General features: G+C 54.3%; 14 protein-coding genes across 14 annotated transcripts in view; 5 read left to right on the top strand and 9 right to left on the bottom strand.

The window, feature by feature from the left end:
- Positions 1-89: 89 nt before the first annotated feature.
- SODALDRAFT_354339 (hypothetical protein) lies at positions 90-543 on the bottom strand (the record flags this gene model as incomplete). Its single annotated transcript, XM_028613713.1, has 4 exons — positions 90-135; positions 250-275; positions 375-450; positions 515-543. The coding sequence occupies 4 exons, from the start codon at positions 541-543 to the stop codon at positions 90-92; spliced, it is 177 nt and encodes a 58-aa protein (XP_028470019.1).
- SODALDRAFT_287291 (kinase-like protein) lies at positions 408-2,585 on the top strand. Its single transcript, XM_028608567.1, has 6 exons — positions 408-750; positions 860-901; positions 990-1,168; positions 1,265-1,459; positions 1,569-1,979; positions 2,058-2,585. The coding sequence occupies exons 1-6, from the start codon at positions 684-686 to the stop codon at positions 2,127-2,129; spliced, it is 966 nt and encodes a 321-aa protein (XP_028470017.1). The 5' UTR covers positions 408-683; the 3' UTR covers positions 2,130-2,585.
- Positions 1,686-2,580, bottom strand: SODALDRAFT_326388 (hypothetical protein). Its single transcript, XM_028610152.1, has 3 exons — positions 2,546-2,580; positions 2,058-2,470; positions 1,686-1,979 (listed from the first exon to the last, which is right to left on the bottom strand). Exon 2 carries the CDS (start codon positions 2,419-2,421, stop codon positions 2,119-2,121), a length of 303 nt encoding a protein of 100 aa, XP_028470018.1. The 5' UTR covers positions 2,422-2,470; positions 2,546-2,580; the 3' UTR covers positions 1,686-1,979; positions 2,058-2,118.
- Positions 2,301-3,222, bottom strand: SODALDRAFT_10437 (hypothetical protein). The gene has a single exon (XM_028606477.1). The coding sequence runs from the start codon at positions 3,075-3,077 to the stop codon at positions 2,472-2,474; it is 606 nt and encodes a 201-aa protein (XP_028470016.1). The 5' UTR covers positions 3,078-3,222; the 3' UTR covers positions 2,301-2,471.
- Positions 3,223-3,579: 357 nt separating this feature from the next.
- On the top strand, positions 3,580-4,783 carry SODALDRAFT_303332 (kinase-like protein; the record flags this gene model as incomplete). The annotated part of the gene is made up of 1 exon (XM_028608950.1): positions 3,580-4,783. The coding sequence occupies exon 1, from the start codon at positions 3,902-3,904 to the stop codon at positions 4,781-4,783; it is 882 nt and encodes a 293-aa protein (XP_028470015.1). The 5' UTR covers positions 3,580-3,901.
- Positions 4,784-4,917: 134 nt separating this feature from the next.
- Positions 4,918-5,673, bottom strand: SODALDRAFT_10179 (hypothetical protein). The gene has a single exon (XM_028606458.1). It carries the CDS (start codon positions 5,504-5,506, stop codon positions 5,051-5,053), a length of 456 nt encoding a protein of 151 aa, XP_028470014.1. The 5' UTR covers positions 5,507-5,673; the 3' UTR covers positions 4,918-5,050.
- A 576-nt stretch (positions 5,674-6,249) lies between these two features.
- Positions 6,250-8,583, bottom strand: SODALDRAFT_266785 (hypothetical protein; the record flags this gene model as incomplete). Its single annotated transcript, XM_028607509.1, has 3 exons — positions 6,250-7,840; positions 8,015-8,357; positions 8,415-8,583. The coding sequence occupies 3 exons, from the start codon at positions 8,581-8,583 to the stop codon at positions 6,250-6,252; spliced, it is 2,103 nt and encodes a 700-aa protein (XP_028470013.1).
- An 828-nt stretch (positions 8,584-9,411) lies between these two features.
- SODALDRAFT_326385 (hypothetical protein) lies at positions 9,412-10,901 on the top strand. Its single transcript, XM_028610151.1, has one exon. It carries the CDS (start codon positions 9,880-9,882, stop codon positions 10,612-10,614), a length of 735 nt encoding a protein of 244 aa, XP_028470012.1. The 5' UTR covers positions 9,412-9,879; the 3' UTR covers positions 10,615-10,901.
- A 35-nt stretch (positions 10,902-10,936) lies between these two features.
- SODALDRAFT_269984 (DNA replication complex GINS protein PSF2) lies at positions 10,937-11,793 on the bottom strand (the record flags this gene model as incomplete). Its single annotated transcript, XM_028607692.1, has 2 exons — positions 10,937-11,587; positions 11,680-11,793. The coding sequence occupies 2 exons, from the start codon at positions 11,791-11,793 to the stop codon at positions 10,937-10,939; spliced, it is 765 nt and encodes a 254-aa protein (XP_028470011.1).
- Positions 11,794-13,351: 1,558 nt separating this feature from the next.
- Positions 13,352-14,425, top strand: SODALDRAFT_287277 (phosphotransferase enzyme family protein). The gene is made up of 2 exons (XM_028608566.1): positions 13,352-13,880; positions 13,946-14,425. The coding sequence occupies exons 1-2, from the start codon at positions 13,379-13,381 to the stop codon at positions 14,389-14,391; spliced, it is 948 nt and encodes a 315-aa protein (XP_028470010.1). The 5' UTR covers positions 13,352-13,378; the 3' UTR covers positions 14,392-14,425.
- Positions 14,426-16,254: 1,829 nt separating this feature from the next.
- Positions 16,255-17,205, top strand: SODALDRAFT_347255 (aquaporin-like protein; the record flags this gene model as incomplete). The annotated part of the gene is made up of 2 exons (XM_028613294.1): positions 16,255-16,698; positions 16,795-17,205. Exons 1-2 carry the CDS (start codon positions 16,351-16,353, stop codon positions 17,203-17,205), a joined length of 759 nt encoding a protein of 252 aa, XP_028470009.1. The 5' UTR covers positions 16,255-16,350.
- Positions 17,206-17,985: 780 nt separating this feature from the next.
- SODALDRAFT_268927 (alpha/beta-hydrolase) lies at positions 17,986-18,828 on the bottom strand (the record flags this gene model as incomplete). The annotated part of the gene is made up of 1 exon (XM_028607632.1): positions 17,986-18,828. The coding sequence occupies one exon, from the start codon at positions 18,826-18,828 to the stop codon at positions 17,986-17,988; it is 843 nt and encodes a 280-aa protein (XP_028470008.1).
- A 630-nt stretch (positions 18,829-19,458) lies between these two features.
- On the bottom strand, positions 19,459-20,288 carry SODALDRAFT_267889 (RraA-like protein; the record flags this gene model as incomplete). Its single annotated transcript, XM_028607575.1, has 3 exons — positions 19,459-19,728; positions 19,840-20,181; positions 20,241-20,288. 3 exons carry the CDS (start codon positions 20,286-20,288, stop codon positions 19,459-19,461), a joined length of 660 nt encoding a protein of 219 aa, XP_028470007.1.
- A 309-nt stretch (positions 20,289-20,597) lies between these two features.
- The window catches only part of SODALDRAFT_336008 (hypothetical protein), a gene marked incomplete at both ends in the record, with an annotated part of 3,936 nt that continues 737 nt past the window's right edge, over positions 20,598-23,796 (bottom strand). Inside the window, 6 exons of the mRNA XM_028612560.1 lie at positions 20,598-20,876; positions 21,002-21,820; positions 21,909-22,377; positions 22,437-22,713; positions 22,766-22,982; positions 23,069-23,659. Coding sequence (XP_028470006.1) covers positions 20,598-20,876; positions 21,002-21,820; positions 21,909-22,377; positions 22,437-22,713; positions 22,766-22,982; positions 23,069-23,659 — 2,652 coding nt within the window. The remainder of the gene's footprint in view (positions 20,877-21,001; positions 21,821-21,908; positions 22,378-22,436; positions 22,714-22,765; positions 22,983-23,068; positions 23,660-23,796) is intronic.

The raw sequence follows: 23,796 nt of genomic DNA, 5'->3' as shown, positions 1-23,796 counted from the left end.
TGACAGTGGAGACCCTGAATGAGAATATTGCAGTCCTTGTATCTTTTTTGTTTCTTCCTGGGGTAAGTGTACGGAGGATAGACAGTAATTTAGTTGCCAATGTGGGATTCGTGATGTGCCAGGTGATGCTGCAGCCTGTAGGTGTGAATCGTGTGATGTGCGATGCGTGATGCGAGTTGATGATTTGACCAAAGTACCAGGGGAAATAGATACATCTCCGAAAACCAGTTGATGACAGCCGGCAGTCACGAGGGTAGCAAGAGGATGCCAATGACCTGCATATGATGTCATCGAACACGAGTACCCCTGAGATGGATGTCATCGTCGCATCTTTTTAGATCGTTCGGACAAGTCGCACTATCGTAACTCCGTACTCCGTCGATTGTCAAAGCCGGACCGCCGATGACCGAAATTTCTCGTGTTTCTCTGGCGCGTTTGCACAGGTACACTCTGTGTGTGCAAGTGTGCAAACCGCAGGAGTTGTACACTACTTCGTGCATCCTGGGATAACCACGTGACGTGAGATTCGACCACCGACTTCATGCCCGATTCAACTCTAGTCTCTCCGTCCGTTCCAGTAGTCACCGATCCCCCGCTCACTGCAACATACGCTGTAACGTACTCGATACGGCGCACATTCACAAGAGACTTATGTGATCTGATCTTTTCTCGCCAAATGCGCCATGGCAACTGACGAACCGGCCCAACACGCCTCCCAAGACTTTACAGAGGAGGGGGCCATCGAAGTCGGTACGTCCAGTGGACCACTGCCTCTCGTGCGCTCATCACCTCCGCAGTGCCCGTTGAGTCTTTTTATAAGAACTCGCCACTTACCAAACATGGCATGGCCCACCGGCAGCCTGGGGCCAAGTAGACCAGTACGAGATAGTGCGCAAGCTTGGTGAGTGAGAAAGACGCTACATGCAGTTCCGGGGTAAGTTGTAACACTTCACCGAGCTTACAAGTTACACGCCGGGACCATCTTCAAGGCCGAGGTAGATCTTCCGAGGTCTTCGAAGGTATCAGACTAGTCGACTATCAGCGATGCGCTATCAAGTCGTTAAAACCTGCGGAGAAGACAAAAGTCGTCAACGAGATCAAGATGTTACAGACCCTACGAGGCGGGCCCAATATTATCCAACTGTGGGATGTTGTGGTTGACCCCAGGGTGAGTCCTTATCCGAACTCGATACTCAGGAGTCAAGTGTAATAGGGTGCCCCAAGGGAGCTGAGGTTTTATATTCACTCACTCCGTGTTACACAGAGCAACACAACGTCGTTAATTTTCGAGTTGGTGGATAATGTCGATTTCCGTTCCCTTTATCCACTCTTAGACGACAATGAAATCCGATACTACCTGAGAGAGCTCCTCAGAGCCCTCGAGTTCTGTCACAGCAAGGGAGTCATGCATAGAGGCGTGACGCCTCATAACGTCGTAATCGATCACTCGAAACGAAAGGTAAGGGCATGAGCACAGGGCACAGAAATCAACACAGTTCCCACATTGATATTTCAACTTCGTTTCCCCACAACGGAGAGGTTTCTGACTTTTCTCATGTTTTGAATAGTTGCGCTTGATTGACTTTGGCTCGTCTTCAACCTGCATGCCAGGAACGACGTACGACGTACGCTTAGGCCGAGTCTTTGGCGCTCCCGAGCTTCTCCTGGATTTCGAGGAATACGACTACAGCTTGGACATGTGGTGCCTGGGTGAAATGTTGGCATCCATGATTTTTAGGATACAGCCCTTCTTCCACGGCTTTAGCAGGCTGAATTGTCTCGAGCAAATTGCCACCACCTTGGGGACAAAAGGACTTCTCAACTACATCGAGAGATACGACATGGACGCACCTGACGTCGACGACATCCCAGTCCACGAAGGGAGGTCTTGGACTAGCTATGTCACCCACGAGAATGGGGGCCTGGCCAACGATGTTGCCATCGATCTCGTGGATAGATTGTTGCGATGGGATCACCAGGTCAGTTGCGCTTACCCACGTTTCGCTCGGGCTCAGGCTCAGGCTCAGTCTGCTCAGACTATTTAACACACTATTCAGGATCGCCTTACTGCGACCAAAGCACTTGAGCACCCTTACTTTGCTTCTCTTGAGGAAGGCACTAGGCTTTGAATTCACCTTCCCTTTTATCCAACCGAATCTTTGTCAAGGCGACTTCCAGTTGAGCCATCCTCGCAACATCCGAGGCGACAGCCTCGAAAATCTTATCAAGATCATCGCCTAAACCGATTTTCTGGGCAGTTTTGCGGCTTCGATTGTCGAGGAACGGCGCAACATTAGGGAAGAAATTCTGGATGGAACCGAGGAAGATGTCAGACCCGACCTGTCCCAGACCTTTGATTTCCTGCACCCTTTCTTTTAGAGCCTTGCGCGCTTCGTCCCCGTGCTTTTCTCTGGGAAGCATGTTCGAGGCATCGTTGTCTGGTGCGAGTGAGAGTCAGTCGTCACACGAAGTCAGTTAACTTCACACCCCCCGGAGTGTTTCGTCAGAATGCGCCAATGACGGCTTTTCTCAACTTCGTTTGCAGACGTACCATACTTCTCTCCCATGAGCTCAGCCAAGTCGCCCAAGAAATTCGCCGTCTTCTCTCTGTAGCGCGTGTATCCCCCCCTGGTCAGGATTTCGGTCCTTTGCTCCCAGGACGTTTGTTCCAGCACGCTCAGGTCATGATAGCTCTCCTCGATGAGGCATGTAAGAGTCGACATGGCGATATCATGTGAAATACGAGTGGACGAGAGGAGCGCGTTGAATATGTGTGCCATGACGACGTTACTCGCCGGCGTTTTCTCCTCCTCGACCAGGCCGTTCAGGGGAGGGCCTCCGTACTCGGCCAAGACTCGAGCCAGCAACTTTTTCGTGTCATGCCCTTCGGTCTCGGCGTGGGTCCCGCCTTTTGGCTGTCGCGCTTGCTTTACAGGTAAGTCATATTGGTGCATGTCTGTTCCATTTTCGTCCGCTTTCCGTTTCCGGGTCGGTGATGTTTCTGGTTTCTGCTGCTCCTGGGAGTCCCCTACGGCTCCCTTTTCAACTTGTTGTTGTCGGCTCCGTGTCTGAACCATTTTCCGAAGAATGTCTTGGGCAGGAAGAAGACATTATGTAAAATCCCGTGAAGTCTTGAGAGAGCTTGTTCTTAATTTCGTTCAATCGAAGTGAGATGATGACGAAAGGATGACGTTACGCCCCTTATAGTCTATTATTCGTGCCACTGAAGAGTAACTAATATACGCTGAATCAGAACCCATCAATCCTGTCATGTATTTTGCACAAAACATGGCTAATTCTTCACGTGCGGTAATATATGTTTTTGTAGTATGGCAAAGGCAAACCACAACCGTCGCGAACTGCGGTTCTGGCTCCTTTGGGGTTGCAAATGGGTTGTGCTGCTCGTCAAGTTCCCACTTCCGATTCCAGCGTGGGAATTAATACAATGCCAAGGTGAGTATGACTGTATGCCTCCAGGAATTCAGAAGCCTGTTCGTAGACTGTAGTCGTTGGCGTCGGCGCACAAGCGAATGAACCGGGAATCTACTCCGTTGGCTCGGGGCGTGCCGGTGCAGCGGGGCCCCGGGTCTTCAATGGTGCCTCCCCGACAGTTGGTGAAGCTGCAATAATAAGGTATCTACCTTACCTTAGGTAATCATCACCTCCTGATAAGGTACCTAAGTATCTACTTAGCCACAACGCCACAGTCCAGAAGCCCCCAAGGAATGTGGCGTCACCCGCCGCCGCCCACTTTTCCCCCTATTCTACGGAGTATTTCGTACGGTCCACCTATCCTTCATCAACCTGCTCTTGAGTGAGTTGAGTCTTCCTCTCACAATGCACACGAGCGCAATGCATAGATCTACGGCACACCTACCCAGTTAATTGCCGGAGCATCATCATGGCAGATCTAGACCAACTATTTGCTTACGACCGTGACACCCAGCATGAAGGCACACAACACTTGGCCGTCAACAACACCTTCATCCGCCGCTGGATTACTCTCCTCGCGCTCCGGATCACGGCGCGATTCTACAAGGCCGATGGCATTTGTGTCCCTATATCCAGGAATCTCATTGTGAAAAGGGGACCGTTCGTCCATCTCACTGAGGCCGCCACCATGGAGTTCGTCGCTGCCAACACGTCGATACCGGTGCCACGCGTGCACTGCGCCTTCATCCACAACAACATGGCTTATATTGTCATGGAGCGCGTCAGGGGACGGTCTATCGCCGGAGCCTGGAAATCGCTGTCAGAGGCCGACATGAAAAGCATCTTAACGCAGCTCCGAACCATGTTGCAGGAGCTTAGGGCCTTGCCACCGCCGCCCGGTGCCGGGGTACAGAGCTGCGTCGGGGGCTCTTTGATGGATTCCAGGATCCCTCATGCAAGACCCAGATTTGGCCCCTTCAGCACCATTCAGGCCTTTCATAAATGGCTTCGAAAAGACTACCGCCTAGAGGATCACCCGCCGATCAAGGACGATGGGGACAGGAAGGGCGTCGAGCTTATGATAGCGATGCAAGACGGGCCGTGGCCTCCCCCCGTGTTCACGCACGGCGACTTGAACCCCTCTAACATCTTGGTTCGAGGAGACCGTGTCGTGGGTATCATTGATTGGGAATTCGCGGGCTGGTATCCCCATTATTGGGAATATACCTCAGTGTGGTATGGAAACAGGCTTCGGCACGAATGGCAAGGCATGATTCCAGACTTCCTCGATCCTCACCCGGCGGAACTGCAGATGGAGATTACGCGTCAGAGGGGATGGGGTGACTTTTGAGTCCAGAGTGGGAATTCGGAATATCCCCAGCCGCATCAACGTTTCTCATTTCGACATGACTCGGGCTTCAATTCATGCCGAGTGCGACCAGACAACAAGAGGACCGAGCTCCTCGACTTTGGCAGCCCCTCCTCGCCTGCTCAAGGCACAACCTCCTTCCCTTCGAGCATGTCCAATGTCGGCTTGGGCATGGTCGGATCGGACCCGCTTGCGTACCGTCCCTCTGCAATTTTCTTCGCTACATAGTTGCGAGCCGCCATCTCGATCTTAGGCCAGCCGAGCTCCGCGGTACCAACAGCCCCGTCGTCCTCTGCCAGCCTGGAGAGAACTTGAGCAACCCACGTCCGGCAGCGCCAATTGGGGTCGTTCTGAATGACTGGTGTAGTGCGGATGATCTGAAGGAGTCGCTTCTCGTCCACTACCTTGGCGATCAGGATACGTGCGAGTAGGTTGACGGTGTTTCGCACATTTTGCAGTTCGACCTCCTCGTACACCCAGCCTGCGCCGAATGGGTTCTTCACGTGGAGACGGCGGCCAGGAACCTCGGATCTCTTTTCGACTTTGGGCCCGATGAGAAATCCCCAGTGGAACCTGCAGAATCGTAAGCGTTCTCCAGGTTCTCAATAGGAGTGAAGCGGAGGATTCAAGCCACCTTCTTTCTTCATTCTCGACAACTCCACTGGGGTACAACGCAATATACACACGCTTCTTTTCAGAGAACATGTTGAAGCAGCCTGACTGCTGATAGGTGCACGTTTTTTATTAGTGTCTCGCAGGAACTTGTTGACTAGTCGTCAATGGCAAAGAACGAATGCTGCTCCGCTGCTCAGCGAGGTTGATTCTCTTTTTGTTGGCTTCTCGATTCACCAGCTAGCGGGCACAGCATTATAAGTCGTCACAGCTACTCATACAGGAACTCAGAAATATAAGCCCGGCATTTCAGGACGACTCAAGTGCGTGCGGTTGGGATTTTCTATAAATGAATTGATCTGACTCGGGAGTTCTGGTCAATTGGCGCGCGCCACGGCTCACCACCGATGGGCCGACGGCTTGACATATGGGCCAACATTACTGCACAGAAACTGTCTGGGTCGCCGAGGGAACATTACTTTCAACCAACCCTGTTATCTTACTGGAGCAATTGTCTTCAAAGCGCCCAGCAGCAAAGTATCACCTGCATAATCTGCATGTACAGGTCAGCAAAGAGCTGACAGTATTGGGGCATTGAGGGCAGGATGCGTCACGTTGAGTTCCCCGCTGCCCCTACGCGCCAAGAGTCATCCGGCTTGCTGGGTCACGAATGCTATGCTATGATGGGTACTGGTCTATTCCTACACACACCATCGGTCCATCTCCATCGGCTAACCAAGTGAAGCACACAGATCGGGAACAAGTGCAGACGGCATAGCCACACTCGTGACTTCACTCACACAGCCTACCCCCAAAATCCCCGGACCCCAACCATCTTACCAAGAGTAGGCGTGGACTTCTAGTTCAAACACCGTGCTGTGTTTTCTTCCGGCCGCTGCAACAGCCGCTCTCACATGGTCGCACAGGCCGCCCGGCCCGCAGGCAACCACCCCGATTCTGGTCCACCCCGCCTCAACCTCCTGATTCAGGATAGCCTCGACATCGATCCTCTGGCCCCTCTTGACGTCCTTTTCGGCAACACCTTGCAACACTCCGTCCAAGGCATCGACAAGGCACCCGTCCCTCTCCTTGATGGACCAACAGAGCCTCGCGTTGGAATGCGCCTGGACCCAGGGCAAGACGCCCGTGATGCCAATACCGCCGGTAATCAGGAGAACGCGATCGCACTTTAGAACGGCCTGGACCGAGTTGTTGGGGTAAGGCCCGTCAAGCAAGGCGAGGAGTCTGCCATGGGTCGTCCGGAGGGACTTGGTCATTCCTTCGGATTTGCGCACGAAGAAAGTCACGCCGGCCGTGGTTCTGTGGGCAGGCGGTCCCTTGCTACATGTACCCAAGACTGTTACCGCCGGGCTTGCCTGGCTCTTTTCCACGTCATTCTGCTCCGAGTCGGCCCTTGTGCTGCTCGCTGCAGTGGCGTCGGCGGCGCCCGCGCCACACTGCTGTGTCGGGGGTCGGAACAGCGACGTGGGCAGCACGGAGAAGGGGTGGTTTTCCCATGGCCGCAGCGGGTTGAGGCCCGGGAAGTAGACGTAAGCGTGCTTTCCCGGCGCAGCGCCCCACCGGATGCCCTCGATGTCCACGCGAACGTGGTGATCTCCGACGTCGGTGACCTCTGCATAGCGGACGCCGGTCTTGAGGATCCGGCCGACGCGGACGAGGCGGTCGAAGAACCACACGGCGCAGGCGGCGTAGAGCCACGTGGTGTAGCCGGCGGAGATGTCGAAGCGGTAGATGACGTGGTACCAGCACCCGACGATGACGAAGACGGCCATGACGACGTGGCCGACGAGGAAGATCTCGTACGAGAGACGACGAAAGTAGCCGACGGAGGCGACGCACATCAGACAGGCCAGGACGGTGGCGACGACGCCCCAGACCCAGTAGTCGAGGACCGACTCGGCCTCGTAGATGCCCATCTCGGCGTAGACGGCGACGGCGAGGATGGTGTGCAGCAGCGCCTGCAGCACGAAGAGGCGGGCGATCCAGCGGTGCAGTAGCAGGAAGGTCGAGTGCGGCCAGTCGGTGAGCCACTGCAGGATGTTGTTTCGGCCGGCGAAGAGGATGAGCAGCGGGGCCATGGAGAATGATAGCACGCCCGTGCGGTACATGAGGTAGCCGGCGACCTGCTGGGAGGTGCTCTGGAACCATAGGTGGGCCGGCGTGGTGCGGTAGTCGACGGCGCTGACGATGACGTTTACGACGACCATGAGGCCTATGTAGAGGCCCTGGCCGATGGTCGGGGCGTTGCCTAGCTGGTACGGTAGGGGGCGGACTTGGTAGGTGCCGATGAGGCTCGGATAGACGAGGTAGGGGTTGATTCTGTCGTAGAGGGTGCCAATATAGGGGAAGCGCCCCAGCCAGCTAAGCAGGATGGGTATACCGAAGCCGGTGAGAAGGATTACGAGTCTGTCGTTGGGGCTACAGTTAGCTTGACGCGATAAACTCCAAGGACAAGGAGCTCGGGGGGGAAGGGGCAAAAAGGGGGAAGAAAGGGGGAAAAAAAAAGGAGTAAAGGGGTAAAAAGGGGGAAATGGGAAAGGTTGGAACAGTAATTAGGAGCAGTAGACACTTATAACTTACCCAAAGATGGACCCGTTCCTGGTTTCATGGTAGAGAGTGGTCTGCGTGCCGTACAGAACGGACCAAAACTCAGGGGTGCGCACCGTTGCGTTGATGGTATCCCCATGGCCGAGCTCGCGCACGGGGGGCTCCTCAACAGTCCGCAGCGCCTCGGTATAGCTCCATTGGGGCGGCACCGCCGGGTCGTCTGTGCTCACGCGGAACCAAAACTCCTCGATCTCGGGGGTGGATAGTCCTGCATCGGCGCACTTGGTGCTGATGCACCAGGCGAGGGAGCGGAGGAAGTGCTCGTTGCCGGCGCGGCATTCGGGCGAGGTCATGACGTGGGCGTGATGGTGGCCTCCTGCATCGTCGTCGTCGTCGTCGTCATCGTCGTCGTCGTTGTCGTGGTGGTGGTGACTGGAGTCGTCTTCGTGGACGATGGAGCAGTCGAGTCGGTAGGTCGCGAGGGAGTTGTAGCAGGCTTGGGCGCAGAGGGGGTTCTCGGGGAAGGTGTCGATGCCTGTGAGGCCGACGGCTCGGCAGGGGACGGCGGCTGTCAGGGCGAATACGACGGATCTGGGACGCATTGTGGTAGGTTTTGGCGGCACCGGGCCAGAGAGTATGGGGCGTTGGTGGTTTGGTCGAGGCCTATAGCCTATTTGTAGACGCTTGGTCTTAGGTCGTTCAAGCGGGCCGTAGAAGCTCAGACTGCTCAGCTACAGTCAGGCTTTGACTTCCTGGACGAAAAAAGACCTCACGTCTTCTTGAAACCGTCGGAAATGACTATATTTTGACCAAAAGCTTCGTGTGGTAAGGGGTGATCGACATAACTTATAAGAAACTGCCTCGTTTGGAGTCGTTCCAGGGGGTCCCGGCTCCACGACACCGCATTTCCCTCTCGGGAAGGGGCCGCGTATGAATTATGCGTTACCGGACAAACACATCACACGCATCATATAAGTCACTGAGCTTGTGGTAGTAATGAGAAGATTAAGATTGGAGAGAGGTTGGGACTGTTGGGTATGGGTTGTCCAGGGGGGTGGGCAAAGGGTAGGGTCACCATCTTGGCCGTACCCGGCATTTGAGAGGATTTGAGCAAGTTATCAACCACTTCCCAGACAACATACGGATACATCCATGTGTTAATTAGCGTAGCCCCTTGCAGGGTGTCACCCGGCCGCACCCTGCGTGACTTTGGAGTTCCCGTCTCTCGGGGCCGCTAGCAACGTTCCCGGAGCGGCCCCCGGGACAGTCCACATTAATTAATAGGTAATCTAGAGGAGGACTTTCTTCCCGACACCTTGGTCTTGATCGGGACGCAGGATAACTGGGCCGATATGTATACAGTACAGTATCATCCCAGTCTTACCAACTCGGCGTTCCTCAACTTCCTCGTTGGTTTTCCCTTTTTATTTTTTTTATTTTTTTTTACTTTACTTTTCTTTTTCTCAATTTCCAATTCCAATTCTCTTCCCTTGCCCCCCTTGCCACCATACCCAAAAGACAGCAATGAGCAATGGAAACAGTCAATTTACACAAAGACAAACCCCCTGATATACTGAGCCCAGCTTTGTCCGCCATTGTCTCAATCGTTTGTCTCTTGTCCAGATGAAAATAGGTCCGTCCGATCGAACAATAAACCGAACACAAGTAACAAGGCCGCTTGTAAAAACGTAAATCGCACCTCTTTGTTCGGTGTCTATTGTATATGCAGGCCAAGCTGCCGCCTTCAGACCTCGAATTCAAAGGATCTTTATTCTGCATGGGTGCCGACGAGCTCTTTGTCGCCATGTCGAGAATTTCCCAGTGGTCGGTCGTTATGCTTCGCCGATTCAACAATCGTGTCTTGATCGTTATAAAGGCTGAAGTCCATCAGACTGCAGATGGAAAATCCAAGCACCACACGCAGCATCACCACGCATCCCGGTCCAGCAGCCCCTTTATCGGTTCTCTCTCCCCATCAGATTCCAATATCCCAACAAGACATCGGTCGATCTCCAGCGAACTCGGTTCAAATGACACCCGCAAAGGCGCCGACGCACACCCCGGGCAAATCTGCCGTCGCGAAACACAACTCGAAGAAGGGTCAGACTTCGGGCGCCCAGGTGCGTCCGGCCCCGCAAGCTCACGGCCCCAACCGGCGACACACCCGCGCCTCAGCCCGAGCGACCGGCGAAGAAGTAGTCCAGGGCCTGGACCAGCGCGGACGGCCACCCCCCGAGGCGTTCCAGGTCGTGGGGATACCCGGAGCACAGGAGGAAGAGGTGATGATGCCGCCGGGAGAGACACATCATCCTCCGTCCACACCTTCTCCTCCCCCTAGTCTCGCCTCATCTGCCAGGTTCTCCGCCAATATGTCCCCTTCACCCCCGTGGGCCTTGGCTACTCCGCCCAGGTCTTCCACCCTTTCATCTTCGGCCCCATCGATTTTCTCTCTGCCATCCCGCTCTTCAAGTGAATCAGCCCCGACTTCTCTCTCTGGATCGTCCACATCCGCGACTTGGACCTCGACCTATACGACGTCGTCGTCTTCGGGTCAGGGGGTGTATTCCCCATCTGTTTCGAGTACCGTGTCGCTCTCGGCATCCCAGCCGGAAGCAGATACTCTGCCAACATGATTCGAAGTTGCCAGAGAAGATTCGTAGCGATAGGGGTGGACCGTAAGAAGATTCGTATTTGTTCCGGACAGAGTCCGAATTCTCAGGTGGCAGTTGAAAGGATCAGTGACCCGGATACGGAGCGCAAGGGGTGCCGGTATGCACATATGCCTGTACCAAGAACCACTGTGTAAATGAATGATAAAAGGTAGCCGCATTCTCTTTCATGGCCGGTTGGAAAGCACCTCAAAGGTGAGCGGGGCAAGCGGATATTTCGGGGTTTTGATAGCCCAAGAATCGTAAAATCGAAATTTGGGGTTTTTTTCTTCTTCTTTTTGATACCTCATCCAAACATATCATCATCTTCGTCATCCTCATCCTCATCACGGGCGCGGCCCTCCTCTTCCTCTTCGCGACGGGTCGCTTCAGCGCTGGCGCCCAGCCTGCGCACGCCCTCGACGACGCCGAGGATGAAAGCGCGGCTCTCGGCCAGCTCCATGGCGCCGACGCCGCGCAGGTGCAGCACACCGCCGACGCCCTGTTCCAGGTCGGCCGTGCTTTTCCGCATCTTGGCCGCGCGGATCTCGTGGAGGTCGCGGAGGAGGGAGCGCACCTCCGAGGCCGAGGGGATGTCGTCGGCCGCGTGGGCGAGGAGGATCTCGGCGACCTCGAACCAGTGGTACGGCAACGCGCCGGCGGGAGCATCGGACGTGCAGGAGGAGAGGAAGGGCGGGGAGAGAGCGACGTCGTCGTAGGCGGACGGCCTCGTGGGGTGGTGGGCGTTGCCGCGGGCGTCGGCGCGGGCTGGCGGTGGTGGTGGCGGGGAAAAGGCGAGCGGGTCTACTTTCACCTCGTGGTGGATCACGCCGCGGAGCGAATCTGGGTGTAGCCACGGTGGGGGGACAATGTTTGCTCGTCGTTGTTTCTTGAGGAGGAGGGCTAGCCATAGAGGGAGGTTGGCGCGGTATGGGGGGCGGAGTGTAGGAGTTTGACCCTAGCGGTTGGTAGTCAAGAGTTTTGCGTCAGTTTAGGGTGCGAATAGGAGGGGAAACAAAGGAGCTGGGAACCAGCTCACCGGATACTCACACTTAGAAGGTCAATGGTATCAAGCCTTTGCCGCGGCACTACCGTCACGGATTCCATTTCGCAAAGGAATCCGACCTCGTTGGGCACGAGGCCGGAGGGGAGTGGGAGAGCCATGTGTCGGGAATTGTCGATAATTAGCTTCAATCGTCGCGCCGGCCCCCACGAGGTTGACGGAATATAAGGGAGGAGGAGGTGAATTGAGGTGATTGGCCTGCCGGGGAAATATGGCTCTCGATCGCGGGGTGAATGCCGTACGGACTCGGTCGAGGACGAGGCCAGAAATTCAAGTCGCGACGCGGGGCACGAAACATCCTGGCCAAGACACCCGGATGTCAACTGGAGGCAGCCGTCAACGAGTGCAAATCAGCGTTCAAATGAGAGACGCCATGATTATATAATCAATCTCGGGTACATGTATCACCAGGCTTAACTGTACCTTATCGGGGTTGTGTGATTTTCTTCTGTCCTCGGTACGTACCCTTTCATCCTCGCATCATCCCCTGCTCGATTCTCCAAACAAAAAGGCATCAATGTCAGTCAGTCGTGGACCCGTGGTGTGGTATATTACTCGATTGCAACTTCTTACCAAGCATGATCATTGTTCCAAAAGTCATCTACTCTCTCTATATTATTAACCAAAAACACACTCGATACATAGGAACAAAGGAAAAAAGGGGGAAAAAAGAAGAAAAAAAGAAAAGAAGAAAAAAAGGAATAGTTTAGACAAGACTCACTTATTAACAGTCACGATGCATTTATGATGAAATGAGAAGTGGGAGTGAATTTGGTTTATTGTTCTATGAACTCTGAACGCGGTCCAGCGCGTTACTTCATGACCTAAGAATGCGATCCAGCGCATTCCATAATAGGTATATGGTGTGATGCAACTCAAGGTTGATCAACTCGGCTCCTATGCACGTAAATTGAAAAGGAGGATACGAGGATATGACAACAACTTACTGGCAGTTCATGCTGCAACGGTCGCACAAGTTGCCGCCAGGGTAGGTGACAAGCCGACGGCAGCCGCAGTCGCAGGTGCAGATGCTCACAGACTCGTTGACAGGAGCGGGAGGGTTCTCCGCCTTGTTGGTTGAGGGAGTGGTGGTGCCAGCCTTGGCGGCATTGACAGGAGTAGAGATGGGAGTTGAAGAGCACATTTTTGCGTCGTGGAAGTGTTGCTTTTTGCTTTTTGTTTGGTGTTGTTTAGTCGGTGTGGACAAAGAGTGTGTGATAGTAGTTGAATGCTGAAGGCTGATGAATGCTGGATGGTTGAGAGTGAGTTTGTTGTTGAGTTGAGGCTCGGGTCTGCTGCATTTATAGATATTTCTCATGAGCGGACAGTCGCCATATTTGTGATCATTAGGTCAAGTTCTGGCGCCGTTGATCAGGAATAGAAACGCCTATATTGGTCTTGTGCGGACAAGGCATTGTTCACTCGGATGCAAAGCCACTGACTTATACAAAAGCTTTGTGTTCAGTCTTCATTGTTGGCTGAAAGAAACCCTATCATCATCCGTTGCTGAGATGTCACTCAACAAAGTACATGTGTTCAATGAGAACAATCCTGCTCTCTCATAAAAGGAGCTCTGTCAAAGGCGGAACATAGCAAGTATAACCGTACGCGTCTTTCGATTCTGTTGCCCAGCACCTCCGCTTCTCCAATCCACAACATCACATAACCATCTCAAACATCGGCGAAATGAATCACCCATCCCTCCTTGCGGAGAATCCAACTATTTCCGTCAAAGACCTTCCACCGAATGATTCCGCAGCTTTCAAGTACTCTTCATTTTTTTCTCGAAACAGGCCTCACAGCAAATTACCGGCCCCGGCGCAAATCCGCGAACGTGCTTTGGAGCTTGATGCGGCGGCTGACTGCTCGCCCCGTCCAGCCCCAGTTCGCTACGAGGACATTCGGCTCTTGGTCAAGTTTGGACGAGAACCTGATGTGACTGAAGGCGAAGCACAATGCTTCTGGGCACTGCGCCGCGTTCTACCTCAGGTCCCTGTGCCAGAAGTCTATGGTTGGACTCACGATAAAGACCAGGTCTTCATCTATATGGAGTTGGTGCGTGGGTTCACTCTCGAAGAAGCCTGGAACTCGATGAGCAGCGAAGAGAAAGTCGATATATGCCAGCAGCTTAAGCTCTACATATCAGAGCTACGAACACTTCGGCATGCTCCTGGCGAATTCTTCCTCGGTAAGAATATATCCTAACCTACCTTACTTTGAAAGGTAGTTTCTGACTAATGTTCACTCACCCAGGCCATATTAACTACGAACCTCTAGGTTGCATAAGCTTTATGAATGGGACAAGACCTCCGGCGGGTCCGTTCAACTCTGTTGCCGAGTTTCATGACTGGATGTCTTTGATGACCAAGGCCGGAATGGAACACAACTGGCCTGGCTATACGACAGAAGAAATCCCTGATCCTCTCCGGAAAGAATTGCCAGATGATTCCCCCGTCGTGTTTACACACGACGACCTCCATCCCAGCAACATCATTCTCTCAATCACCCAGCCGCGGCGGATAATCGCCCTTATCGACTGGAGGCAATCGGGTTGGTATCCTGATTATTGGGAGTTCTGCAAAGCAGTCTTTACCGTTCCTGGTGATGGAGAATGGGCAACAGAGTACATACCACGATTTCTGGAAGAGCCTAACTGTCTGGACACGTGGGAGTGGTATTCGAGGACTTTCGGGTATTGACAACATAGAGATATAGAGCAAAGCAGTGGTTGACGTAAGCTCGACGTGCACTCATGCCGGCCCACTGTGAATTGTGAGTACATGGCGTGGAATCAGGTCCGTGGCAACCAGCTCTTCCGAACGCTGAAGGCCGAAGCTATGTATAATACGCCCATGGCCCTACTGCGCCGACGACCGACGGACGGCGGCGGCGTTGGGTGAGCATCGGTTTCTGGCGGAGGCATTAGCCAGTCATCCTCGCCGGTGTACTGGTCTCCTGCGTAGGACGAAGTTGCTACCCGGCGTCACAAGAGGCCACACGAGAGGCCGCGCGCGAGGCATCCTGTACGTCATGCAACGAGCGTCGACTCAACGGGGAGTTGGAAATGCCGACAAACAACGAGAGTGCAAGGGTCCAACAGTGACTTTGAGCTGCCCGCAGCCCCGCTCAAAGTCCTCAGGGAGGATCACCATCAGCTCAGGGTGGCTCACCCACAGCTCAGGCCAGCTCAGGCTAAAGCAGCAGAGGCTCAGTTCCAGGACCGGAAATGGAAATGCTGTGTGTCGGTTTTGGGGTCGTGTATAGTGTGTTTCACAACACTCAATTTTATTAACGAATCCAAGAAGCACAACGTCGCTAACGATGTTGGCAGCGACTTTCTATCCACTATAGAGAGCACGAGGACAGCGAACACAGGAATAGTAATATGGCTGGTTGGAGTTGAGCCCACATGTATCCTGCAACCTATGGACGCACTATGCAGGCCTCACTAATAGTTCTGCCCAAGCACTGGAGAAAAGAACCTTTTTCCTGTCGCGGGCTAGTCTATAGTATCGAAGATTCCCACGTACTTGAGTTAATCATTATTCAGAACCCATGGTGGTTCGACTACGCGAGTCCGTACCCTCCAGTGAAAGGCGTTTTCTTCGAGTCATTCCAGTACTTGTCTTCTAACTCCATCAAGATCGATGACGATGTTTTCATTGTTCGGACATCGGTCATACGGTTGGGAACAAATGGTCGGTCTAGGCCTCCTCTCGTGTCTCAACCCGATTTCATCTCCTTTACTGGATTACTCCAATCGTCTCAACTATATTAACGGCACTGTTTTCATGAAATCGGGGCAAATTGGCAATTAATTATACGGAGCCAATGGTCCGTCTGATCAGCCAGAGGCCGGCCTAGCTCTGGTACTGTGTCGGATCCGACCTTTTCTTACATCCACTTTGTAAAGATGCCGGTGAATTTTGAAAGCTGCTACATCGAAAAGGGGTCCATACCCCAATCTTCCATCTCAAAGACGTTCGTCTTGCGGAAACAGATACGTATGTTTGCCGTAATGGTTACCTTCATCAGACCTCGACGGGTGCTACAGCCTACGTCGCGACAGTTTGAATTTGACCCGGCCCTGACTATCTCATGCTAGAGGGAAACAGTACTCATGGTCATAGCAGCCGCAGGCCTCCTCATACATCGAAGTATTCCTCGCACCCCGTTGTGGACTCGTATCCTCCCACGAAAACCTCCCCACTGCTTCGGAATACAACTGCGTTATAGTGGGATACTGTGGTGTTAACAACAATGCCGATAGGCCCTACATCTTGCACATGTCCTATTTATCATATCAACCCGGCCCAGGTAAGGTCGCTGGTGTGAATATGTCCATCCGGAGGCTGCCCATGATGAATACGGCTTAGATCTTTTCTTGGCTCCCGTCAACGTCCAGATGGTCAAAGGTTGGCGAAGATTGTCTGCTGGTCTGACCGACCTTCGATGTCAGAATCGGCACTCGACAATTGAGTGTAACTGTGCAGCTGCTACTCACACGAAGCGAAGCCCTGGAGTACAAAAGCCCCCCAGAATGCCAGACAGCCATATAATACCCCTGAATTCCCCTCTTCATTGCCATTACCAGTAGATCATTCCATACCCAGAAGGTTCCATTGTTTGTTTAGGTGTCACCGCAGCCGACTTCGAAAATGCCCGACCTCAGCCACTTCTCGCGTTCCAGCCGGATGAACAGTCTTACCCAGAATATGAGACGGATATCGAGTGCAAGACGCGCTGGCCAGGGCCCTCTCCCGACCCTTTCCCTCCCCGATACTATGCGGAACAACATAGTTGCCACGATAGGCGAATTCGTTGGGACATACCTCTTCCTCTTCTTCTCCCTGGCCGGTGCCCAGATTGCCAACACCCCCCAGCCGGCCGACGACGCGCCCCCGAATCCCGCCGCACTTATCCTCGTCAGCTTGGCTTTCGGTGTCTCATTGACCGCCAATGTTTGGGCTTTCTACCGCATCACTGGTGGTTTATTCAACCCTGTCGTATGTCCTGTCCATTGCGACTTGCTTTTTGGGACCCTGCCCCCCCCCCCTTTTTTTCTTTTTCTTTTTCCACGACCGATGGATAACATTCCCTAGGTCACTCTCGCTTTAGTGCTCTGCGGGGGTCTTCCTATCATCCGTGCCATATGCGTCGTGCCAGCCCAGTTGATAGGCGGCATAGCTGCCGCCGCCGTGGTATCGGCCCTGTTCCCGGGGGCTAACCTCGTCCTCGTGTGCTTTCGTTCTTTTTTTTCAGGCACCTATTTCACTGGCGGCTCCCTCAATCCGGCTCGCTCTCTTGGCCCCGCCGTGGTCAACCACTCGTTCCCGGGGTATTTCTGGATCTACTGGGTGGGCCCCATCTTGGGATCGTTGCTGGCCTGCGCCTTCTACACCCTACTTCGCGCTCTGCGCTATCAGGACTGTAACCCCGGACAGGACTCGGATGGCGAACTAGAGGACAAGCGTAGTCATTCGCCGCCTGAAGAAAATGGGCATGCCGCATAAGCCTGCTGGCCCATCCCAGGTGTGACTCGTGAGTTGTCCCTTACGATCAAGTTGAAGCGCTGGGAGTCTGAGACAATGTTCAGGGACAGACGGAGCACGGAGAATCTCTCTCCACGGGAAATGAAGTTTGGAAGTTGGTGTTGAGCCATTGAATTCCGAGTGCTATGGTCGTCAGTGGGCAAAATGACAAAGACGGCAAAATTTGATAGAGAGGAGCACGAGGGGCATTGCATAATTTGCATTCATCAGCGAAAGGTCCATATTGAATGGGTGGCTTTATATGGCAGGAATGACTGATATGTTGCCAAGGAGGATTTTTGCGAGGTTGGCGGAGCAGGGAGTGATAATACGGAAATTCCAATTTTTGCGAACCGCCAAAAGTCGTTGCTCTCGACCGTGTAGACTATTGGGCGAGAAAGGAGGGTTCAAGGGATAAATTGAGGTCTCAGTCCTGTTCAACATCTCAGTTATCATGTGCTTCCTCTTCGATGTGCCACGCCGGGAAGACCGAAGACCCACCCCGCAGCACTCGGCCGATCGGCGAAGTGGGGTACGTCCGGCGCGGCCTGGAGATCGCCCCAGCCTGGCCAATGATTTCCCAGGGGCCCGTCAAATCCATACTGCAGAGACCGGATGTGCTAGGACTTGTTAGGACTTGACTCCTCGAGTTCAGCTCAACTGTTACTGCATGTGCATTTCAATGCATGGATCCACGCACGAACGATGATTCCGGGATCTCCAGACAACTCGCGTCCCATGCCTCCTAGCCCAAAAGCAGAGTCATAGCGTGTCAAACTCTTCCGGCAACTGCCTCTCTTCAATCCAAGCAAGTACACCTTGTGCAAAGAGCTCTGGCAATTGCAAATCCCAAGTATGCAAAGCCTCGCGCACAACTACAGCGCGGGAACCGTCATCGGGTTGCCTCTCGCCATCCTCCGCCACCCGATTTCTGAGCACCTCGCCCACCTTGGTCGTACCAAGAACGTCATCCTGCCGACCACCCGCAACAAATAACGCCCTAACGCGAAGCTGTCGTACCTGCTCAAATCCCAGCTGCAGTATGGACCCGTAGACCTCTCGGATGGTCTGCACCTCGAGGTTCGACCGCTGGTCTGCCAACAGCGCATCATGCCGCTTCAGTCCCGTCGCTGACGCGGTGTACCAGTACAGCGGTGCGGGAAGCCAGTTTATGAAAGCACTGAGAAGGTAGTAGATGAGGCCTGGACGTTCGGCCATCCACCTCGTCCAACCTTGGAACGGCGAGGCGCCCGTGACGAAGAGGGAGAGGGCTAGGGACGGCGAGTCGAGAGCCAGACGCTGTGCGACGTAGCCACCCATGGAAAGACCGACGACGTGGGCTTTTGCGCCTTTCGCATGCGCTTGGATCAGCTGAGCGACGTGGACGGCGGAGATATCGATGGATGCGGGGCCGAGTGAACGGGATCGGCCATGGCCCGGAAGATCGGGGACCAGAAGGTGGTAGTTCGAGAGATGCGGGATGACGAAGTCCCATTCTAAGCTGGAAGAGGTGGCGCCGTGCAAGAGGACGATGGTCGTTGGGTTGGACTCGTAGAGGGAAGTGAAGGCGATAGTGTCTTGATTAGAGTCACCCTGCAGGGCCATGGTTCCTGGTTGCCTAGTAGAGGCTAGACGGGAGGACGGTGGACCGAGCAGCCAAAGGCAACGGGCGAGAAAAGGGCAAGTTGTTTAATGGACTCGACACCTGATAGTCTCTAGCCCCATAGGGCCGTCGTTCGAATTAGGACTTTGTCAGGATCGAAGATGGCTGGACGTTCTGGGCAGCCAGGGGGCAGATATATGAACTCAAGTGCGTTGGCAGTTATTTACGGGGCGCTGCAATATACGACGAGTGCAGGAGACTAACACCCAATTGGCCTAGAACCCCGTGCCCTGTAAGTACGGTACCCGGCGTGGCCCCGCTAACCGACTCCCCTGACAGCCCGCCTATAATTACGTACCGTCTCCGGGGGAGCTTCATATTGGTACATACCCAGGTACTTTACAGCCACTCAGAAGCGCATATTCTTTCAAACAGTTCGTAATGGCGAGCGCCCGTGTTGAAACCAAAGGCGCCCTCTCGATTATCCCAAACATTTGCGCGTCTGCAAAGTGCAGGGAGCATCTGCAATGGCCATCATTTGCGATGCAAACAACGCCTTTTGCTCCCTGACCAGCCAGGACAGCATAACTCTCATTTGATGTGAAAGGACTGTACGCGACAGCATATTCGCCTCAATTTCGAAACCTCGCAACGGCCTCTTCCATGGTCATCCCTTCATGAAGGCCTTTGAAAACCTTATGATCCACTTCGGCGCGTTCTTCACACATGGTAATAACACGTTCAATTAAGGAACGGGGTACAACCGCGACGCCATCCACGTCGCCAACGAGGTAGTCGGCAGGGTGGATCCAGAGATCTCCCTTGAATTGCAGTGGGACATTAATCTCAGACGCCCGACTGAAGGTGTTAGAACCGAGAATGGAGGTATCTCTGGCGAATACCTGCGCCACCCATGAGCCATGTTAGCAGGCTGCAGGACCCTAGCTCCACGAAAAGGGATGGACACTCGACGCGACATACCAACGACCCAGGCTTTAGAAACGAAAACGTACCGGGATATCCTTCTCGCGATGTTCCTTCAGATCCCGCACCCGGCCATCCACCACAACACCCTGAGCACCCAGGAAAGCCGCTCGCGTAGACATCAAGCCACCCCAGCAGGCTGAATAGAGCGCCTTGGGCTGCTGCACATACATGACCTTCCCGACCTCATTATAGTCGGCAAAATGACGCGCAGGTTTCGGCGCGCTGGTGTCGCTGGCCGCCACCATCTTCACCGTGACAGCCGGTCCGACCATCTTCCTCGGCCCCGCACAGAAAGTGGGCGACCACATCCGAATGCCGTCGAGGAAGCCGCCGTACGGGTATTGAAGCTCGACGAGCGCATCCGCAATCTGAATCGGGGTTAGGCCACTCTTCCCATTAAGCTTCTTCATCCAAGTAGAACACTGACGTCACAACTAGTGAACCGGGCTAGTCGTTTTGTGACCGACGATGCCATGGCTTGGGTGGGGTTGATCCGTTTGACGCGAGACGACAGGGGGGAACTTGTAGTGTAAAGTGTTTGGTGATGAAAATGGTCACCAAGTCAATTGAGATGCTTCTTTCCTTTCCTTTTTCTTTTTTTTTCTTTTTCTTACTTTTTCTTATCCCGATGGACGTCACTCCGGTGTCACTGTTCTTTGACTCTTACAGATATTACCTAATTTCGGTTCCCAAATATTTTATCTAATCGGCTCTGCCCATGGCCTGTCAAGGTCTCGAACCTGCTAGTCCGCTCACCAACTTACAGCCCGCGCCTAGCGACTCACTAACTCCCACTGGTAAAGTGCTCGGCCTTCCGACCTAAAACGTCTCTCTGTCTCCTCTGGGTCTTACTGAACCGCTCAAACGGTGGAACCTGGTCCGGCGTCGCAAGTTCCACCGGAGACTGTATTCCTTCTCCGGGCAGTTCGGCGCTTATCGCAAGGTTCCCCGGTAACTCGGCGTCGGCTTGTTTTGAGTGTTGTTGTTGATGTTGTTGGGTCCGGGGTTGAGCGGCCGATCCGACGTAAACAACGTCGGAAGCTTCCGGTGCACTACTTTCGGTCTACATGTAGCAAAGGGAAGGTTAGTACTGTCCTCTATCCATCTTTGGCACTCTACTCGCAGAAGGGACGGACAGGGTGGGTCTTGAGGATGGTCACAAAAGAGGAAGACAGGCTAATCACGTACCCGATGGGTTGCTGGAATCTTCTTAACCCAGGCTGTTGCCTTTGAAGCATCAGCCCAGGCCAGCACCACGGATTCCTCCTCGGCCAACGTCATAAACGCCATGGAAAACGAAGCCGATTTCGCCGTCAGCTCCTTAGATGTCGCCTTCTTGACGATTTCCACGGGGCTCGAGTCCAGGTTGGAGACAAGGTATAGGTGCCCCTTGTCATTCACCATGGCCAACTCCCTGCCTGAAGGTGAGAAGGCGGCGCACTGTATACGACTTCCGAGCTTCCCCTGACGGCAGGACGGCTCGGTCTTGATCTCGCTCTTATGGCCGTCTTGGGGCTGGATCAGCACGGGTGTGCCGGACTGAGTCCAAGTAGAGATGCAGACGAGGTTCTCGGCTTCGTGGGCCGGCCCCGGTCGGAATATCGCCGACGTCACCCCGTTATCCTCTGACTCGTGGAGCGGGACGGGGTACCGGCACGTCACCAGCTCCTGGAAGTCCAGAAAGGGGAACCGCGAAAGGTACACTTGTATTGTGCCGTTCTTGGCACTTCTGGTGCTGGCAACGAGGGACAGGCCGTCGTCGGAAAAGGCCAGAGTGTCGACGGATGGGGATGCGCGGCCCTCCGGGTGATAATGATCGTGTAAACGGAATTCTTGGGGTTGTTCCGAGTCTGTTGTGGTTTTGAAGGAGCGGACGACCGAGTTCTCGAAGCCTACGACGACGTTTTTCTCTTGCGGGTCGATGGCGATGCTTTTGCACCAGGGCGACGAAGGTATGCGATACTCGACGGCGGGAGATGACGGCTGGACGAGGTTTACAAGACGGACCTAAAGGTGCGGACGAGTCAGTATGATTCGTGAGCGGGCTATCCTACTCCTCAGGATGCTGAGCTGGGTACGGGGTTGGGGTTCTTGCCGTCAGTTTCTGGTCCCTGGTCCCGATAATGTAGGCCAGATAGCGTTGGCCGACTGCAGCCAGAATGCAAGTACTCGCAGTAGAGATTGACCGAGCCATGGTGGGAGGGGAAGTGCCGACGTCCCATAGTTGTATGGAGAGTTGTGTCCAAAAGAGCGCCAAGGTCGAACTCCGCGAGAGGTGGACGTTGATGATGTTTTTCGCCGTTTTGCTTTTGCTGCTTTTGCTAGATGTCTTTTGACTTGAAACTAAAGGTCCCAACGGGATCTCCTCCAGCTTGTGATCCTCGGCTGTTGTGGACGACAGAGAGCTCGAGTCTCCTCCCGAGACAGCCACCGAAGGCTGTCTCCTGGACGAGCTGGTGAAGGGCAGTTTCCAACGCGACTTGGCTTTCTCGGCGGTCCTTGGTGAATGCATGCCAGTGGTATCGGTAGGGGAAAGAAGCGACGACTGGTCGCTGGCGGCATGGCTTGGTTTCAGGATATCGGCGAAACCATGGGCAAACGGGGCCGGCCTTGTAAAGTGGACAAGGTTCTTGGCTTCGGGAGGGTCCGCTGGCTGTTGTTGATGTTGTTGTTGTTGTGGTTGTGGTTGTGGTTGTGGTTGTGGTTGTGGTTGTTGAGAAGAATCGGAGATACTGCCCTTTCCATGAATGTTGGCGGAACTCTGACGTGCTGAAAGGCCATTACACTGAAAGGCATCGGGTGAGAAGTACGTGGCGGCGGTGGACAGATGAGCAGGAGGAGACGAGGCCGCTTGAGAGTCAGAGCGGGTGTAATGCGAGGCGGAGCTCGAGTCTCCCGAGCTGCTCAAAAGACCTTCAACGGGTCTCCCCCCTCCTGAGCCTCGTCTAACACCTACTCCGCCTGCGTCAAGCCTCGGCGGGCCCGTCTGAAATTGCGCCGGCAGGTGTCGCTCGACGTTGATGGCCTCGACATCGGGCTCGAAGTGGCGAAGGCGGTCCCACGCTCTCCTGGCTAGGGACACCTCACGGGCCAAGGTCACGGTTTGGCCGCAGGTAGGACAGCTGGAAGAAGAGGGGATGCGGATCTCGAGGGACTCTCCAGGGTCGAGCTGGCAATGGAATAGAAGTGAGCAGTGAGCCACAAACAATTTCATCTTGCTATTTATCCACTGTCCACGGTTTTCACACGACGTACCGGAAGCTTGAGACCATCCGACCTCAGTTGTGTTCCTCCGACCACATGGCAAGCCGAGCAATTCAGCACGTATAAGCTGGGATGAGCCGTGATGGGACATTGGCCCCCGGACGGGTCATCCTGGGCTAGGATTTCCCTCGTGACTTGGGTCACGGCGTTGGCGAGGTCGACGTCGCTCACGCGGTGGATGGCCTGTCGCTGGCTGAGCCTCTCACGGAAGTGGTTCAACGCGTCAAGCTCATCATCGTCCACGTGCGAGCCATTGGAGGCGCGCCGCGAAACGTCAAGGGTGTCGGGGAGGATGATACGGAAAGTCGCATCGAAGGTGGCTAGGAGGTCGGTCTTTGAAAGGGGACGGGGGAGGCGAAGGTTGTTGGCGGCGTTGAGGACGGCGTTGCGAACCTTTGCCGACGACGTCTGGAGCCGCAGGTCGCGGGACTCCTGGTTGGCGGTGTACTGGATGGACGCACCGACGACGAAATGAGAGACGTCGCGCAGAGCTAAGAACTGGGCCAGCCAGTCGACTGGGAGTTCGTAGCTTGGCACGAGGTCTGAAATGTAGGGGGGCAGCAAGCAACGTGGAAGGGGATACTAAGAACACCGAAAAATGAAAAGAGGTTAGGGCGGGGCAGGTACTAATTAATCAACATGGGTTCTGGACCAGACAGAAGTCCCGCAGAGTGGAGAGCTCAGAGGGGAAGGGGAAACACTGGGGTCTCAGGGGGGGG

Source organism: Sodiomyces alkalinus (genome assembly GCF_003711515.1).
Source record: "Sodiomyces alkalinus F11 unplaced genomic scaffold SODALscaffold_1, whole genome shotgun sequence".
In the NCBI taxonomy this organism is placed as follows: domain Eukaryota; kingdom Fungi; phylum Ascomycota; class Sordariomycetes; order Glomerellales; family Plectosphaerellaceae; genus Sodiomyces; species Sodiomyces alkalinus.
Note: the sequence above shows the minus strand (reverse complement) of the source record. Positions and strands in the feature narration are given on the sequence as shown.